Raw genomic sequence first — 19,887 nt, 5'->3', positions numbered from 1 at the left:
ACACCTGGAGACTGTTAGCTGTAAGTGACTGGGATTGATTGTACACACATAATTTGTATGTAACTATTCTCCACTCACTGCATTTTGCAGAAATCACCCTGCTTTTATTGGGAGACTGCTGTAGTTTTGGTGGTGCATTCTGATTGCTGTCCTTCCTGGAGATTCTTTTTAAGTAGACCGTATGGTCTGCTGTGGTATGCTGTTTAAATAGACTCTGTTTTCTGAGTAAATAGACTTTGTTTGCTTTGCTGTTTGGTGAGTAAATAGACTTTGTGTGAGTCCAGCCGTAAATCCCGCCCACCCCCAACTCATTGGCTGACACAGTGGTGTCAATAGATGCTATGCATCTTGATCAGCATAGCTGGAAAAAGTAGTTTCTCTGCCCTCTTGTTATAGGCATTCCCTTGTTATAATAGTTCACTTGTGATGGTCAGGTTAAACCTGGCTGCACACACTGAGCCCTTTGGTTTCCTCTAAACTCAGTGTGCATGAGTATATAAACACTGTTATATGTTAAATTCAGGGCGTGGGGTGCATGTTTCTAATATAAACCTTGCTTCTATGGGTAAACCCTCCAGTACTAGAACCAGTACTACCAGTTACAGCTGTCAGCAGTGTTGGGAAAGGCGTTTTCAATGTTAAAGGGTATCATAGCAATTTAATACTATTTTTTAATTAGCAGTTTGACTTAACCCTTGGGCCTTACAGCTCCTTTTCCCCATGGCCCCTACATCTGCCATGGTGATGATTGTGGATATTTGTGCTGGTGGAAAGACATTGGATTTGATCCAAGAAAGCAGGAACGAGCAGCCCTGAGCAGCAGGTGTGCATGCTGGAACAGGCCAGAACAGGTCCACTGAGATGATGCACATATGTAAGTAGGTAAGAACAGCTTAGAGGAGCAGATGTATATGGTGGCTTACTATTGGCTTTATCATAAACACTGACTTTGAAATTTTGCATTCGGCGAGGGGGTTTACCATTTTAAGAGCTAAATGCGAAAAACAGAAATCTTAATTGTGGTATTTAATCACCTTAGCTGAAGCCACAATGAAAATTGGTTGAATTGGATGACTAATATTGTAAAACAAATGAGCGAGACCTGTATCTATCAGTCACTTCTTTTCAGTAGCAAAACATGAAGGTATGATACCAGCAGAATGGTATTACACAAACATGGAGTGGAGAAACATGCAATTGAGCAACATTGTTTGATTAGAGAGATCAGTGCATCTGAATCATCAGGGGTATAGTAAAATATTGATTTCCCCAAGTTTGGAAAATAAATATCCTGTGTTCCCAACAATCAGGCGAGACTTGAAGTGCAGCCAGCTCTTAGACTGAACTAAATTTACCCCTGAACTATCTGAATATTTCCAAATCCTATTTGATGCTTATCGTTATTTGCTAATGGGTAACTTAAGGAACACTAACAGATGTTCAGCTAAACATGTGATTTCGTCGGATAGTTAAAATTAAGGTAAACCTCAAGAATTAGCTCTTTAACTCCGGACATACCCTCTGTCAGTCCAGTATAATTTGCGGTTAATCCAGTCCACAGATAGTCCTTCCGGCAAATCTATATCATCGCTAATAAGTTCCTCACGCTCAGAACCATCCAGATTAGCTCTTTCGATCCACTTCAGGCCTGTGTGAGCAAAATAAATCTACGAACAAAAGAGAACATGGAAGATTCATAAAACAGCTGTAATAAAGACCACTCAGATCCTTTAAATATTAAAAAGCTTAGTGTCTGTATGAATATACACAATAATCTTGTCAAGTACAGTACCAAGCCAACATCAATAGTAACCTGTTCATCAACATGCCACAGTTCATTATACAACAAGCTCTATTTGTTTCAAGCTGCATGAAGTGGGCTGGAGAATGGAGCACTTTCTATTTTAAACACCCAGTGATAGCATGAGACGTTCCAAGGATAAGTGTACCGCAGTTAGATGCAGAGTAAGGCTCCCTATACTCTGCCCCAACAACACGCTTCAGCCCTTAACTTAGAAGAACGCCCCCTACTGCATCAGTATGAAATATAAGAGTACCTCCGTGAAAATAACTTAATAACTGACAGCCAACATGGCTTTATAAGGAGTAGATCTTCCCTGACCAAATTCATAGCCTTTATTGAGGTGATGATATCCCAAATTGACTGGGGAAACCTATGACATATTAGGACTGATTGCCCTGGCAGCAACGATGCTCACAGGCACTGCAATGTGGGAAATCACAGGCATACATCCTTTCCCCTGTGATTTCCCGGGATGCACTACATGTGAGCAATATTGCCTGATTGGCCCCATTGTATCTAGCTTCCAAAATAGCTTTGATGAAGTACTGCATGAGAGACTCCTTTACAAATAAAAGTTAGTGGGTACCAAGGGTATTACATTAACATTAATTAGCAACAACAGCAACAATAACTTGCATTTATATGTGGTGTGGAGATGCCGGTGTTGGACTAGGGTGGACAAATGTAAGAAGTCACACAACACCAGGTTATAGTCCAACAGCTTTATTTGAAATCACAAGCTTTCGGAGCGCTGCTCCTTCGTCAGCGGAGCGGAGAAACTACGCCATGTTCTTCGCAGCCTTCAACATGTCATCGATGGCGATGAACACCTCGCTAAGGCCATCCCCACGCCTCCACTACTCGCCTCAAACAGCCGCCTAACCTCAAACAGACCATCGTTCGCAGCAAATTACCCAGCTTTCAGGAGAACAGCGACCACCACACCACACAACCCTGCCACAGCAACCTCTGCAAGACATGCCAGATCATCAACACAGATACCATCATCACACGTGAGGACACCACCCACCAGGTACATGGTGCATACTCATGTGACTCGGCCAACGTTGTCTACCTCATACATTGCAAGAAAGGATGCCCCGGAGCATGGTACATCGGCGAGACCATGCAGACACTGCGACAACGGATGAACGGACACCACGCAACAATCGCCAGGCAGGAGTGTTCCCTCCCAGTCGGGGAACACTTCAGCAGTCAAGGACATTCAGCCTCCGATCTTCGGGTAAGCATTCTCCAAGGCGGCCTTCGAGACACACGACAACGCAAAATCGTCGAGCAGAAACTGATAGCCAAGTTCCGCGCCCATGAGGATGGCCTCAACCGGGATCTTGGGTTCATGTCACGCTACATGTAATCCCACCTGACGTAGGGTCATCCAGACTCGAGTCGTCATTGGCTTGTTCTCTCTACACAGATGCGGCCGGACCTGCTGTGATTTCCAGCAAAAAAAATGTTTTTTGTCTGTCTTTTTGTTTTTCATACAGACCCCAGCATCTGCAACATTTGACCCCTTGTGAGCCCACCTCATTGTTCTTTGATGTAATGTTTTCCTGACTGACCTGTTTGGACACCATTCACACCTTTGATTGCTGTGATTATCTCTCTGCCGAGGTGTGATAAATGGCAGTTGGAAAGATTACCTGTAAACATCTGACATTATTCTCTGACTATATAAGCTGTGTCTTTATGCATTTCTCCACTTCACCTGACGAAGGAGCAGCGCTCCGAAAGCTTGTGATTTCAAATAAAGCTGTTGGACTATAACCTGGTGTTGTGTGACTTCTTACATTTGCATTTATACAACATTGGCAACATAGAAAACCATCCCAAAGGCTTTTGAAGATTCAAAATGAAAAGATTTAGAGAAAGAATACCAGAGTGTGGGAACAAGATGATGGAAGGCCCTGCTACTGAGCATCGAGGGGAAGGAGGAACACCCAGTAGATAAGGTTGGAAGAGCAAAGAGTGTGAATATGGAGGTAGGGCTGATTTGCAAAGGGATAGTAGAGTGAGGCCATGGATGATCTGTAGGTGAGGATAAGGATTTTGAAGTCAATGTGCTGAGGGATAGTTAGCTATGTGGAGAGCACAGGTGTGATAGGTGAAAAAGAATTTGTGTGAGATAGGATGAAATGACTAAGTTCTGGATGAGTTGGAGTTTATGTAAGGGCAATGGAAAAATCAAGCCTGGAGGTGATGAGGACATGGATGAAAATTTCAGAGGCAATGGGGCTGAGATCGGGACCAAGAAAGGCTATTTTTCAGAGGTGGATGTAGGTTTTAATGATAGACTGAATATGGATTCTGAAGCTCAGCTCAGCTCAGAGTTGAGCAGTACAAAGTGGTTGAGCGCCATCAGATTCAGCCTCAGTGAGCAACCAAGAAGGATAATAGAAACAAGAATACAAAAGCAAAATACTGCGGATGCTGGAAATCTGAAATAAAAACAGAAAATGCTGGAAACACTCAGCAGGTCAGGGTGCATCTGTGGAGAGAGGAACAGAGTTAACGTTTCAGGTCAATGACCTGTCTTCAGATTGGAAAAAGTTAGAGATTTGACAGGTTTTAACAAGTGCGAGGCAGGGAAAGTGGGGAGGGGAGGAAAGAACAAAAGGGAAGGTCTGTGATGGGGTGGAAGGCAGGAGAGATTAAAAGACAAAAGATATGATTGTACAAAGCAAAAGGAGATGGCAATGGGACAAGTAAAGAAACAAAAGATGGGTCTAGAGGAGGTGTAAATGGGTTTAGCAGCATCATCAGGAACAGCTGACATCCCAAAAAAATGGGGGCAGAGGTTATGATCTGAAATTGTTGAACTCAATGTTGAGTCTGGAAGGCTGTAAAGTGCCTAATAGAAAGATGAGGTGCTGTTCCTCAAGATTACGTTGAGCTTCATTGGAACAGTGTAGGAGGCCGAGGTCAGAGTGGGAGTGGAGTGGAGCAGAGAATTAAAGTGACAGGCGACCGGAAGCTCAGTGTCACGCTTGCAGACTGAATGGAGGTGTTCTGTAAAGTGGTCACATAATCAGCATTTGGTCTCCCCAGTGTAGAGGAGACTGCATCATGAGCCGCGAATACAGTATACTAAATTACAAGAAGTACAAGTAAATCGCTGTTTCACCTGGAAGGACTATTTAGGGCCCTGGAGGGTGGGCAGGGAGAAGGTAAAGGGCAGGTGTTGCATCTCCTGCGCTTGCACATGAAGGTGCCGTGGGAAGGGGAGGTGGAGTTGGGGTGATAGAGGAGTGGACCAGGGTGTCGCGGAGGGAACGGTCCCTTCAGAATGCTGAAAGGGCTGGGAAATAGAAACAAGGCCTAAGATACAAAGGTGCTGTATTTACGGGGAGGCAGGGAGGGTGCGGGAGAGGCCGAAAACAGCTGAAGAACCCAGCAACTCTGGGGTTGCTGAGGTCCTGTCGAACTTATTGGCAGGACCTCATTAACATATTTTAGTTCCGTTTCCTGCTCGGCAGCCAGCCAAATTGACAGCTTGGACAGGGGCCAGGAGGGAACTCCAGCAGCAGGAGGCCGCAGCCGGGGTCCCTTGGGGACTGTTCCTGGCCATCGGAAGGGGGAAGAGAGGCCACGGTCGGGGAGTGGGGGGGGGGGTGGGGGAGAGAGCTTGGCAGTCGGGAGGGCTGAGGAGGGGAGGCTGGCGATCAGGGCTTGGGGAGGCCAAAGGCTTCCTTGAGGGACGGGGGGGATGGGGGGAGCACTCCTGCTCCTCCTGGCCCAAAAGGATAGCTGAAAAAGGCACTTAACTTGTGGATCCTGCAGCTTCCGCCTTTCTTTCACTGGTGTGTTTCCCGACCCCATGGGATGTAAATGTGTTAATTAAGTGCCCTGCCTTTCCATGGCAAGACACTCAGACGCTGATATCCGCCACTGTAAAAAAGGTGGTGGGCATGTGCGCAGCATGTTGGGGGCTCGTTCTCCGTATTTAACTTTTTAATCTCCCTCCTTGACTCTCTCCTGCCCATCGTGGGGGTGGGGGAGGTGGGGGGTGGAATTAATATCAAGGCCAATGTTTCTTGAGGGAGTGAGATAGGATTCCTTCAGTCTGTGAGGGGAGCCAGGTCACAATGGTTAGCTATTGAGTAGAGTGCCTCTTGGGTCAGCAATGAGACTTTTCTTTCAGTACCAAATGAAAATGTACACATGCTTCAATACCAGTAGATTAAATAAGAGAATTTTATCTCCCAAATGGATGGCTGTGGGTTTTATTAAGGATGTCTTGCTACAGTTATACAGGGCCTTGGTGATACCACACCTTGAGTATTGTGTGCAGTTTTGGTCGCCTTATCTGAAGAAGGATATTCTTGCCATGGAAGGAGTTCAGCGAAGATTCACCAGGCTGATACCTGGGATAGCAGGAATGACATATGAGGAGAGATTGGGTCGAGTGGGCTTATACTCACTGGAGTTTAGAAGAATGAGAGGGGATCTCATTCAAACTTATAAAATTCTGACAGGACTGCACAGACTAGATGCAGGAAGGATGTTCCCGATGGTCGGGGAGTCCAGAACCAGGGGTCACAGTCTAAGGATAAGGGGTAAGCCATTTAGGACAGAAATGAGGAGGAATTTCTTCACCCAGAGAGTGGTGAACCTGCGGAATTCTCTACCACAGAACGCAGTTGAGGCCAATTCATTAAATATATTCAAGAAGGAGTTGGATATATTTCTTAAGGCTAAAGGGATCAAGGGATATGGGGAGAAAGCAGGGACAAGGTACTGAATTTGGATGATCAGCCATGATCTCATTGAATGGTGGAGCAGGCTCGAGGGGCCGAATGGCCTACTCCTGCTCCTATCTTCTATGTTTCTACTGCATAGTTGTGGCACAACGGACTGGAGTCATAAAGATGGCTGTGGCTCAAACTATTTCACCTTCTCATCTGAAGCAAATTGTGTGAGATGCACAAAGCAAACAGGGAAATGAGAAGAGAAAAATAGGACAGAAAGTTATTTTTTTTTAATTAGTCATTGGAAAAATGCTGGAATCCATTATTAAGGAAGTGGTAATGGGGCATTTAGAAAACTATAATCTGATTAGGCAGAGTCAACATGGTTTTATGGAAGGGAAATTGTGTTTGACAAATTTATTAGAGTTTTTTGTGGATGTAACCAGCAGGGTAGATAAAGGGGAACCAGTAGATGTAGTATATTTGGATTTCCAAAAGGCATTCGATAAGGTACCACTTAAAAGATTGTTACACAAGACAAGGGCTTATGGGGTTGGGGGTAATGTATTTGGATGGATAGAGGATTGGTTAAAGGACAGAAAACAGAGAGTAGGGATAAACAGGTCAATTTCAGGTTGGCAGGCTGTAATGATTGGGCTGCCGCAAGGATCTGTGCTTGGGCCTCAGCCAGTTATAGTCTATATTAATGACTTAGAAGAAGGGACCGAGTGTAATATATCCAAGATTGCTGATGACACAAAGCTATGTGGGAAAGTAAGCTGTGAGGAGGACACAAAGAGTCTGCAAAGGGATATAGACAGATTAAGTGAGTGGGCAATAAGGTGGCAACTGGAGTATAATGTGGAGAAATGTGAGGCTATTCATTTTGGTAAGAAGAATAGGAAAACAGAATAATTTTTAAATGGTAAGAAACTATTAAATGTTGGTGTTCAGAGAGAGCTAGGTGTCCTAGTACAAGAAACACAGAGTTAGCAAGCAGGTACAGCAAGCAATTAGGAAGGCACATGGGATGCTGGCGTTTATTGCAAGGGTACAAGAGTAAGGAGGTCTTACTACAATTGTACAGGGCTTTGGGGAGACCACACCTGGAGTACTGTGCACAGTTTTGATCTCCTTATCTAAGGAAGGATATACTTGCCTCTGAGAAGGTGCAACAAAGGTTCACTTGATTGATTCCTGAGATGAGAGGGTTGTTCTATGAGGAGAGATTAAGTAGATTGGGCCTGTACTCTTTTGGAATTTAAAAGAATGAGAGATGATCTCATTGAAACAAATAATATTCTGAGGGGGATTGATAGGGTAGATGCTGAGAGATTGTTTCCCCTGGCTGAAGAGTCTAGAACTAGGGGCATAATCTCAGGATAAGGGGTCGGCCTTTTAAGACTGAGATGTGGAGAAATTTCTTCACTCAGAGGGTTGTGAATCTTTGGAATTCTCTGCCCCAAAGGGCAGTGGATGCTCAGTTGTTGAGTATATTCAAGGCTGAGATAGGTAGATTTTTGGACTCTAGGGGAATCAAGGGATATGGGGATCGAGCGGGAAAGTGGAGTTGAGGTTGAAGATCAGCCATGATCTTATTGAATGGCAGAGCAGGCTCAAGGGGCCGTATGGCCTACTCCTGCTCCTAATTCTTATGTTCTTATATTAGATCAGAATAATGAAATCAGAAATTTTAATAAGTTCAAAATTCTAGAAGATGAAACATCTGTATAATCGCTCAATGGGCACTCATGCCATGGTTATATCTTGCTCAATTTTCTCCACACCTCTCCCCAAGGTGATGCTTCTAGGGGCACCAGTAACTGAAATCACCATTTTTCAGGTCTCTGTGAGGCTAGACAGTGAGTATCATCAGGCTAATTGACTGTAGGAAGCACTGAAGCCAAGTCTCATCCTATTCTCATCCAACATCCAGGCACTTTCCAGCACAGGAATGGAAACTCTCTATTGTTTCCGTCCTCAACCCAGGAGTACTAAGACAAATGGTATCATCCACACCAGTTCCCCAGTTGAGATCAGCTAACTAGGCATAAAACAGTTTGCAATTTTGAGATAAAGATGAAGATGTCATTACACAAACAAGAAGGACTAGACTTCTTCATTGAAAGAGGTTAAGCATAATGACGGCAATATCCATTATGTGTGAGTATATTCTGCATAGAAGCCATTTGTGGTACCATTTAATGGCTTTGTAATTATCCAGTGCATGATTTAATGCTTTCTTTCATCAATAAACTGGATTACTTAAATACTATAGCCTAAAAGTCACTGTGGATAATATTAATGGATGGACATTTAATGCAGTTTTCGAATACTTCTTTGTCCAATACTTTAAAAAACATATCTGAATAATACCCATCGATTTTAAATGGGCTAATCCCTCTGCAAAAATAACAGACAGAAGAATGTCATCTGAGTGCTGTAAGGTATCATTTGCTAATTTCACCAACAGTAATTTCTAAGCTTCTGCATCTGGAATATCAATTAAAAATTAACATATTAATTTATCCCTGAAAGGAAGACTTAATTATTTCAATATATATATATATTAATTAAGTCTTTCTTTCAGGGGTCAACCATGTGAAATTTTAAAATCCTACTTACCTTACTTTGCACAGGGTCATAATCAAGTGCTAAGACTCTTCCCATCTGTCTTTCAAGCACAGTATGGTAATCTGTTCCATCAAAGTTTATGCGCCGTATATCCTGACTATTTGCAAATAACAAAAATGGTCTGGGACCTGTTAAATACAAATTGCATTGTCTTCTATATAAGTTCAAAATCAATGTCATCTGTTGCCATGGCCGAAAAATACATGTCTCCTATATCAGCCGTCTCAAGCCTAAACCTTAACAGAGAGCAGGAGCATCCATGCTATGAGACCATAAGGACTCTCAGCTAAAAGTTTCATAAAGGGTCCCATTGGGGTGGCATCTTCTTAAAAAAAAATTGACAATCCTGGTTTAGGAACCTGAGGAAAAGAGGTCAAGGAGGATGAAGAGAGATAATGACCCATAGTAACAGTCACAAAGAATTTCATTTGTGCATTTTGATGCTATAGCAGGGATGGAAACCTGATTGGAGGGATTCAAACATGTATTTGCGGAAAAGATGGGCAAAAATTTGGAAGGCAACACCTTCAAAGATTTTGGAAAAGAAACAGAGATTTGGGATTGGTTAGTAGTTTGCAAGGACAGAAGAGTTGAGAGTAGATTTTTTGAGGAGGGATTGATGATGGCAATTTTGAACGAGAACGGACTGTACCCAAAGCAAAAGAACCATTTACAGTGTTAGCTAGCACGGGGCCAGGAAGTGAATTTGGGTGGTTAGCAGTTTAGTGGGAATGGGGTCAAGGGAGCAGGAGGCAGGTCTCATGGACAAGATGAGGTCAGAGAGGACATGAGGGAGAGAAGCTAGAGAAAGGGCGGGGGGAGCCTTGGGGAAGTTTGTCTTAGTAGGCATGGGGAAGATGGAGGAAGCATCAGAGGCTGCTGAACAGATGGTCTCAACCTTAGTGACAGCCTATGAAGTCCTTGCACTTGTTATTAGAGGTGAAGCGGCAGTGGAAAGAGGTTTAAGGAGATGGTTGGTCATGGAGAAAAGAGGCCGGGGTTTATCTTTGCTCTCCAGGATGATTCTTGAGTGGTGGATATTTTGGCAGAAAAGAGTGAGGACCAAGAGCACTTGATGTGATCCAGCCAGTGTCTATCCAGCCGGGGATAGACACTGAAGGAAAGGTTGAAAGGGATAGGGGGATGTGGGTGTTGAAGGATACAAGGAAGTGGTTGGAGATAGCCATGTCAGTGATCGAGATCATGGGAGCAGAGAGGCCACAGGTGATGGCAAGATCGAGAGGCTGGCCACGAATATGGTTAGGAGAGTAGATATGGAAGGAAAGGTTTAGGGAGGACATAAGGTAATTAAATTCAGAGAAGAGAGGGAAAGGGAGGAGGACATCTTGGTGAGAACCATGTGGTGGGGCTTGGGGGGACAGTAGGCAACAGGGATATTAAGAAAGGTGAAAGCAGTGGTACAAGGGGAGGTACTCAAAGGAGGAGAAAGTGCCAAAGGAGTAGGGGGAGAGACCAAGGTCTGATTTGATGCCTAAGGAGTAATTTTTCCTTCCTATGTGTCGTACTTTATATTTATCAGCATTAATTTTATCTGCCATTGTGTACATATTTTGTTGAACTCATTCTGTAATTTCTGGGCTGCCTCCTTCGATTCCACTGCCCCTCCTATCATCTGTTAATTTAACCAATTTGCATTTAGTCTCTGAACCTATGTCATTGATATAAATTAGAAACAATAGTCATCCCAATACTAAGCCCTGGGTTACCCCATTCAATATTTCTCCCCATCCTAACATGACTCATGTAACCAATACCTGTTGTTTTCTATTCTTCAGCTAACTTCCCATCCATTCCCAAGTTTTATCCTGAGCTTTGCGCTCAACTAGTAGACTTTCAGCTGGAACTTTATCAAATTGCCTTTTGGAATGTTGTAGGGTTTTCTAGTGGTCACCTACGCAATCATTTCCTCAAAGAAGGCAAGGGTAGGAGCTTCCCCTTCTAAAGCCGTGTCGAATGTTGTTTGTTAGGTTGTTGTTGTACAGATAATCTTCTCAAGTTTCCTTCTGATAATCAATTCTACTATTTTACATGGAATTAAAATAAAACTAATAGGTCTCCAGTTGCTTCTGCCTAAAGCCTTCATAGTAAGTTCCTTTGTTCACTGTTCTAACTGAGACATTTATCTGTTTAAAATAACCAGTTGATAGCTCTTAAGTTACTGAACATGGTACAATCTACAAAAAGTGCTGAGAGTTCAAATGCTAATGGTCACATAGTGTAATTTAAAAATTATTCCACTTTAGATGTAACTTTATGATTCACTGAAACAAATGTTTTGAAAGTCAGTGGAGACCTGCCAGTTTGTTATGCCAGATACTTTCCCAGTGGTGTATTTTCACAGAATCAGATCACTCTGAATTGGCTCCCATGCTTCTCTGAAGCTGCAAGGACCCCAAAACTGAGTGGAGCCACCCTGGGACACAGCAGACTTCTTCCCAACAGTGGAAGGAAGGAGACTTAGAAAGAAAGATATCTACTGGGGCAAGGAAATTAGACTTTCAAAAATAAGTAACAAACATAAAGGTCATTTTAAAACTCTACTCGGAGTTTTGTCTGCCGGTAGCACATATTAGAATTTGGGAATGCGCCCTCCATAATTTTGTTCCCATTGAAATTAATTCTCGACATGTGCTCCCAGTGGGCAAAGCTCCACACTATGATTGGAAATGTGAAAATTACTCCTTATTTCTATAATTTGATTTTTTTATTACATAGTTATTGGGAGAGTACATTGAATTGAAAGTATTTCCCCAAAGTTTTTCTTTCTCCATTAATGTTCATGTGATATGTTCAAAATTAAGACAACGTGATTTATTAACACTGTCAACATCAGGCATTAATACTGGCCTGAGGCACTGCAGTGATGTCCATCAAGTTGCAGTTGATAACCAGGCAGACATTCGCATTCCCAAGACACTGGACTGTGCAGTACACAGATCTGGCCACAGCCACCATTATCTGGTGCAGCACAACCTGAAAAAATACTAAATTGGTCACGGAATCACTCATAACTTATAACTATGCACACCATTCATTGTTTCTCTGGCTTTTTTGTCAACAGGGTGCTCTTTAGAAAAGCTATTTCTGGTCTAATGATGTTTGATACAGATTAATGTACTTAAAATAGCTGGGGCCTGAGATAAGATTTTACTTTACAAGGAAAGAGAAGAGGTACCTGATGAGTGAAACAACACTGGGTTCTGACAAGTAGATTTTTGCTGTACCAGAAACTAATCCGACCCCAAAATTCTCTAATAACTCAATTATTTACATTTAATACAGTTATAACAATTACCATTACACTACTATCAAGGAAATTAGTATGTAATCTCAACTGGCTTTACACATCTAGAATCTCCAACAGATCATTAGTTACCTAGATTGAAAGGGGTAGGGGGATGTGGGTGAAGTCACAATCTTAGGTATATAGGGATGTACAGGAATTGGAAAAGGTCAAGAGTTTAAAAGCACAGTTCACTACCAATAATCCGTCAGGACGGAGTTTTCTTTACCTGGATGGGTTGGGTGCGGGCGGTCGGTGTGGCGGGTCGTGACCCCGTTCTTGCTTCCATACCGCTGCAGAAATTGACTTTGCTCTAATGGGGCCTATTAAGTCCGCCCTGCACGTTACCCGGCCCTATTAAATGGTGCGGGTCTGATGACGTCATCGATGACGCGTTTTCAGCCGGGATATTTGAAGGAGTCATGACCACATTACATTTGAAGTTTCATCTAGGAGTGTGCAATCACGGCACTGGAGGTTTTGATTGCTCCAAACACTTGGAGACATGACTGCATGGAGGCAGAGGGCTGCACCCAGATTCTCCGGTGACTCCCCCCATATACTTGTGTAGGAATCAGAGCACGCAGGGAGGTTCTCTTACATGGGCGTAAGAGACCTCCCCAGGAGGGAAAAAGAGCCTGACTCCAAATTGCAGAGGAGGTGAACAGCAGGGATGTGTTCAGGAGGACCTGGTTGCAGAGTTGGAAATGTTTCAATTATCTCATTAGATCAGGAAAGGTGAGTACAAAGCCACACTCAACTTCATCCTTCTGTGCCTCTCATTGCACCCCCATCACTCTGCATTCCCTACCCTGCTGCTGCACATCCTTACTCACACCAACATAACTTGCACGTCCACCCATCCCTCTATCTACATTATCACATCCCCATCATACTAGCCACCCCTCACACTCCCCTTCATCCTAATGCAATCATACCAACTAACAACACACAAGGAGGGCACTTGGCATTGCCACCCCAATCCATCATAGTCTCCCTCTAAAGATGTAACCCATCCATTCCTTATACGCATTCCATCACTCTCACTCAACCTTTTCTTCTTTCCCTCTCTGCAGGAAAAGACAGCGCACAATAAGAGGGAGACGGAGAGAACTGAAGGTTGGCCTCCATCATTTGCCATCCTCACAAAAGCAGAGGATGCTGCGTTAGAAGTATCAGGAGTGGCTGAGTAGCTGGAGGTGGGAAATGGAAAGAGGGGAACTTCTCAGCAACCTGGTGACAGAATTACATATCATACAGTTACATGGCATACATCAGTCACTCATATGGAGACTGATGTCATCAGCCACTGAATGGTCATCATGTGCATAATGGTATCTGTACCCATTGTTCATATGGCATATCTAACTCATCTCTTGACTCTCCCACAGGTCCATCAAGCGGCCTCCCCCACTGTCCAGGAGGAAGCCCAGCCTCTGAGGGCGCAGCATCACCAGACATAAGCGCACCCAGCACCAGCGCAGAGACGCACACCTCGGTGGGTCCTACGCGAGATCGAGTAGTGTTGTCACCTGGAATGTCACAAGTCACAAGTGAGTAAGAGCAGATGGTAGAGACAGAGACAGCGGTGGAGACTCCTCGCTGGAGGCCACAGCACACTCCTAGCTCTGCTCAGCTGTATGCAGACGTTGAGCCTGGGGGGGTCATCCAGAAAGTGGGTGATCCTGGAGATGCAACAAGAAGTGTAGGAGGCTCTGACAGGTTTTGCGACCGCGATGTTTACAAATATTCAGAGAATGGAGGAGTCCATCTCCAACATGAGCACCATCGTGTCACAGGTGATGGTGACTGTAGGCTCTTCCATGGATAGGATGGCCCCTGCATGTAGCAGTTAATGCGCCACTCACAGGAGCACATGCTATCTATAGAGAATAGATGGCAATCCATGCGAGAATACATGGCAGATACTCATCGACCTCCTGTCTAGGAGGGATGTCGGCATAGACTTGGGTCCTCATGGCCCCACTGATGTGCGGCAAGCTGCTCTCCAGCTCCTTGCTAGCAGGGAAGTGTGGGTGGCCCATGAGAGGGATGATGGTGAGAGGGGACCTGGAAGTGTGGACTCCTCTCAAAGCACTTAGACTTCTCCCCATTGCCACCCCCTCAGTTAGAGCCCCAGATGCCTCCTCAGACAGCGATGGCCGAGTCTGCCCCTGCACAGTCACAGGAGGAGCAGACATTGGCGGATCCATCACAGGCTCCAAAACCCAGAGGACATCTGCCAAGAGTAGGGAAGTGAGCAGGTTGCCTCTACCTCTGCTGAAGCCATAGGGGTAGCACCTCGTAGCAGCACGCGTAAGAGAAAGATGACACACGAGTATATCCACAAGGGTAGTCACTTGGGTGTTTTATTCAATGTTAATGTCAAGTTTCCGTTAATGTGATGTCATCCATAAATTTCTTTATTTTCACCACTTTCCGGTCTTGGACAGATTTGTGTGCACCTTTGGAAGTGGCTTAGTGAGTTGCAGTGAATGGTGAGACATAATGTTACCTCCAACAACGGTGGTCAGTGTGAAAGGAATGGCTTGGTCATTGTAGGGATCCTTTATGGTGTTGCTGTGAGGTGGTGCCAGCCTTGCCATATGGGTGTATTGCATAAAGTTAAGTAAATCTGGCCATAATGAGGCCATCCCTGGCCTCCTGAACAACAATGTGCTTGGGCGCTGGTGGGATCTGGGCCACAGGTTCCTCCAGCTTCTGCTCCTCCTCATCTTCCAGTTGATGCTCCTCCTCCCCCTGCTCCTCCTCCTCTAAATAGACTGTGCACTCAGTGCCTTGCTTTTCATGCAGCACTAACCCTCGTTGCTGCGCTATGCTGTGCAGGGTGCAGCAGATCACAATGATTCTGGAGACCCTGGCTGGTCTGTACTGAAGGGCTCCTCCAGATCTGTCAAGGCATCTGAAGTGCATTTTCAGCATGTCTATTGTCTGCACTATGAAACATCTGGTGGAAATGTGGCTTTCATTATATTTCTCCTGAGCCTCAGCACTTAGTCTCCTCAAGGGTGTCATGAGCCATGTCTTCAGTGGATAGCCCTTGTCTCCAAGCAGCCAGCTGGAAAGTCTGTTTGGAGGAGCGAAGAGCTGAGGGAGGGTAGACTGGCGAAGGACAAAAGAGTCATGGCAACTGCCAGGGAATTTGGCACACACATGCATGCAAATGTCTGCGATGAACTGGCACGATATCCTGAGCCTCCTTTGGCACTGCTGCTCAGTCATGTTGAGGAAGCTCATCCTCTGCCTGTATACCCTGTGTTGGGGGTACCTGTATAAAACACTGGTTCAGCCTCAACTGGAGTATTGTGTCCAATTCTGGGCACCGCACTTTAGGAAGGATGTGAAGGCCTTAGAGAGGGTGCAGAAAAGATTCACGAGAATGATTCCAGGGATGAGGGACTTCAGTTGCATTGATAGACTGGAGAAGCTGGGGTTGTTCTCCTTGGAGCAGAGAAGATTGAGAGGAGATTTGATCGAGATGTTCAAAATCATGAGGGGTCTGGACAGAGTAGATGGAGAGAAACTGTTCCCACTGGCAGAAGGGTCGAGTACCAGAGGACACAGATTTAAGGTGATTGGCAAAAGAACCAAAGGCGAGTAAGAAAAAACTTTTTTACGCAGCGAGTGGTTAGGATCTGGAATGCACTGCTTGAAAGGGTGGTGGAAACAGACTCAATCACAGCTTTCAAAAGGGAATTGGATAAGCACCTGAAAGAAATTTTTTTGCAGGGCTATGGGGAAAGGGTGGGGGAGTGGGACAGCTTAAGTGCTCTTGCAGAGAGCCAGCATGTGCTCGACGGTCCGAATGGCTTTCTTCCGTGCTGTAACCATTCTGTGATTCTATGGTACCGCCTCCGGTGCGGTACAGCCCTGCGATGATGCCCTCTGTACTGTGGAGAATCAGGTGGTTGAGGAGAAGGTTGGTGGTGTTGTTGATGCTGCTGCTGGTGTGCCTGGTGCTGCTGGTGTTGGGTCTCATCGTGGTACGATTCTGAGGACCAAGGTGAGACAGTATAAATGGCACCCATGCTGATGGAATAGATGGCAGGTCAAGTAGAGGAGACAGAAGCAATCTGTCAATGGTGTGATTGGTTGTACCAATGAGGTGAGACTGGATGGCGACTTTGCTGCAAACAAGCCTGTAGAAAGTTCAATCTGTGCTGGGAATGTAGTCAGCAACAGCTTCTGCCTGACGAAAGTGATCAGCTGTGAGGTGGGAGCTTTTATAGTACATTTCATGCTGTCATCTAATCAGCTGGAGCAATGGCCCGCCTTAGGCTGACAGACTTGGTTCCCGAGCTGCATGAATCCCGTGGGCAGCCAGGGAAATTTGAAAGGTAGGCTAAAAAAGGCGCTTAAGGGTCTGACAACAAGGTGACAATGATTTGAATTAGGTCGCCCGTCTCTGCCGTTCAGGTCGCTGCTGCACCGGCAAACGCACCCAAGGGAAAGGCTCGTGTGGGCGGGGTGACGGTTCCTGACCCGCCCCAACTTATTTCAAATTTCCCACCCGACCTGCCTCCGATCACGCCCGCATGGACCCCAGGAAATTCCGGCCTCGATTCTTTTCGCCAAATGCCTATTCAGCTCCCTCTTAAAATTACTGATGTGATCAGCCTCGATTGCCTCTTGAGTTCAGTGGTACATCTATTTGCAGGGGAGACCCATGACGAAATGTTCCCAATGCATACCTGATTTTATCAAGGCACTGAGCACTACGTTCAATAGAAATAATCAGGGTGCAATACATGATCATCAAATGAACAATACATCATCTGGATAATGAAAGAACGTAGGAAGAAGAAAATATTTTTTTAAATTTTTTTAGCTTAGTTCTTCACCCAACTCCTCTTTCACAGATTTATTTTTAACTTCACTGCCTGAAACTCATAGATCCCTATTGGGAAAAAGTCGTCCCCTTAGCGCCAGTAGATGCTAATGGGAGGTGCACCACCTCAGCTTGGGTGGCAGCAGTCTGGGCTGGCTGGATGACAGGCAGCGACAAAGACAATGGCGGAGTGGCAGTGGTGGGTGCAGGAATGCTGTCATCCTGAGAGAGGACAGCAGGTTCCTGCTCCACTGATCCACTGCCACTGCACCAAGGCAGCACCTCAGCATCCCCAGCAATCTGTTGGCCACAGATTGCTGGCTTTCTGAGACACGTGAAAGCCCCGGTTGACGGTGGTAGACCCAGCCACGATGGCAGCAGTCAGAGCTTGCGTGGCATCAAGCTGAGACTGCATGAGAGCAGTCTGAGATTGAATGGCACCAACCACAGACTGCATTACAGCACTATGACATTGCGGCACTTCCGCCTGTGCTGCAATGGAAGCTGCCAGATCGCCCATCTCACGCAGTATGAGGTCTGGGTCGCCACAGTCTCTCTGGAAGTCTACCATCCTTTGCAGACTGAAAATGATGGGCTCCATGGTGTGCGCAGAGCCTAGTGCAATGCTGCAGGTGGACTGCTCCACACTCCTTACCATTGCCGAGAGGCTCTCCGGCATCCTTGCAATTGCACCTATTATCTCCATGTGCATGCCCATCACCCTTCTTCTAAAGGCCTCCCCATCGAGGTCCTCATCTGAGTCCTGTGCAGGAGAAACATAAGACATAGGAGCAGGAATAGGCCACTTGGCCCCTCGAGCCTGCTCCACCATTCAATAAGATCATGGCTGATCTTGGGCTCAAAGCCACTTCCCTGCCCGCTACCCATAACCCTTCACTCCCTTATCTTGCAAAAATTTGTCTATCTCCACCTTAAATGTATTTAATGACCCAGCCTCCACAGCTCTCTGGGGCAGAGAATTCCAAAGATTTACGACCCTCTGAGAGAAGAAATTCCTCCTCATCTCAGTTCTGAAAGGGCGACCCTTTATTCTGAAACGATGCCCCCGAGTTCTAGATTTCCCCACGAGGGGAAACATCCTCTCTGCATCTACCTTGTCGAGCCCCCTCAGTATCTTGTATGTTTCAATAAGATCACCTCTCATTCTTCTAAATTCCAATGATTATAGGCCCAGTCTGCTCAAACTTTCCTCATAAGTCAACCCCCTCATCTCTGGAATTAACCTAGTAAATCATCTCTGAACTGCCTCCAATGCAAGTATATCCTTCCTTAAATAAGGAGACCAAAGCTATACGCAGTACTCAAAGTGTCGTCTCACCAATACCCTGTATAGTTGTAGCAGGACTTTCCTGCTTTTATACGCCAACCCCCTTGAAATAAAGACCAACATACCATTTGCCTTTTTGATTACTTTCTGTACCTGCATGCTAACTTTTTGTGTTTCATGCACAAGGACTCCCAGATCCCTCTGAAATGTAGCATTTTGTAATCTCCCTCCATTTAAATAATAATTTGCTTTTTATTTTTCCTGCCAAAGTGGATAACCTCACACTTTCCCACGTTATACTCCATCTGCCAAATATTTGCCCACTTACTTAGCCTGTCTATATCCCTTTGCAGATTTTTTGAGTCCTCTGCACAACTTGCTTTCCCACCCATCTTTGTATCATCTGCAAACTTGGCTACTTTATACTCGGTCTCTTCATCCAAGTCATTAATGTAGATTGTAAATAGTTGAGGCCCCAGCACCGATCCCTGTGGCACCCCACTAGTTACCATTTGCCAACCGGAAAATGACCCATTTATCCCGACTCTCTGCTTTCTGTTAGTTAGTCAATTCTCTATCCATGCTAATATATTACCCCCAATTCCGTGAGCTCTTATCTTATGCAGTAACCTTTTATGTGGCACCTTATTGAATGCCTTCTGGAAATCCAAATACACCACATCCACTGGTTCACCTTTGTCCACCCTGCTAGTTACATCCTCAAAGAACTCCAGCAAATTTGCTAAACATGATTTCCCTTTCATAAAACCATGCTGACTCTGTTTGACTGCATTATGATTTTCCAAATGCCCTGCTACTGCTTCCTTAATGAAGGACTCCAGCATTTTCCCATTGACAGATGTTAGGCTAACTGGTCTATAGTTTCCTGCTTTCTGTCTCCCTCCTTTCTTAAATAGGGGTGTTACATTTGCAGTTTTCTAATCCGTTGGGACCTCTCCAGAGTCCAGGGAATTTTGGTTTATTGCAACCAATACATCCACTATCTCTGCAGCCACTTCTTTTAAGACCCTGGAATGCAGGCCATCTGGTCCAGGGGACTTGTCATCTTTTACTCCCATTATTTTACCAAGTACTATTTCCTTAGTGATAGTGATTGTCTTTAGTTCCCCCCTCCCTGTGGCCCCTTGATTATCCATTATTGGGATGTTGTTAGTGTCTTCTACCGTGAAGACAGATACAAAATATTTGTTCAGAGTCTCTGCCATTTCCCCGTTCCCCATTATTAATTTCCCAGTCTCATCCTCTAAGGGACCAACGTTTACTTTAGCTACTCTCTTCCTT

General features: G+C 45.0%; 1 protein-coding gene across 1 annotated transcript in view; it reads right to left on the bottom strand.

Moving 5' to 3' along the window:
• Positions 1 to 19,887, bottom strand: part of egf (epidermal growth factor) — a 210,417-nt gene that overhangs the window by 80,099 nt on the left and 110,431 nt on the right. Inside the window, exons 10-12 of the mRNA XM_085962213.1 lie at positions 12,013 to 12,138; positions 9,136 to 9,272; positions 1,519 to 1,667 (exon numbers count right to left, since the gene is read on the bottom strand). Of these exons, the coding sequence (XP_085818339.1) occupies positions 1,519 to 1,667; positions 9,136 to 9,272; positions 12,013 to 12,138 (412 nt within the window). The remainder of the gene's footprint in view (positions 1 to 1,518; positions 1,668 to 9,135; positions 9,273 to 12,012; positions 12,139 to 19,887) is intronic.

Source organism: Somniosus microcephalus, chromosome 2, assembly GCF_052327205.1.
Source record: "Somniosus microcephalus isolate GS21.2 chromosome 2, FLI_Smic_1.0, whole genome shotgun sequence".
Lineage (NCBI taxonomy): Eukaryota > Metazoa > Chordata > Chondrichthyes > Squaliformes > Somniosidae > Somniosus > Somniosus microcephalus.
This window is presented reverse-complemented; position numbering and strand designations above follow the sequence as displayed.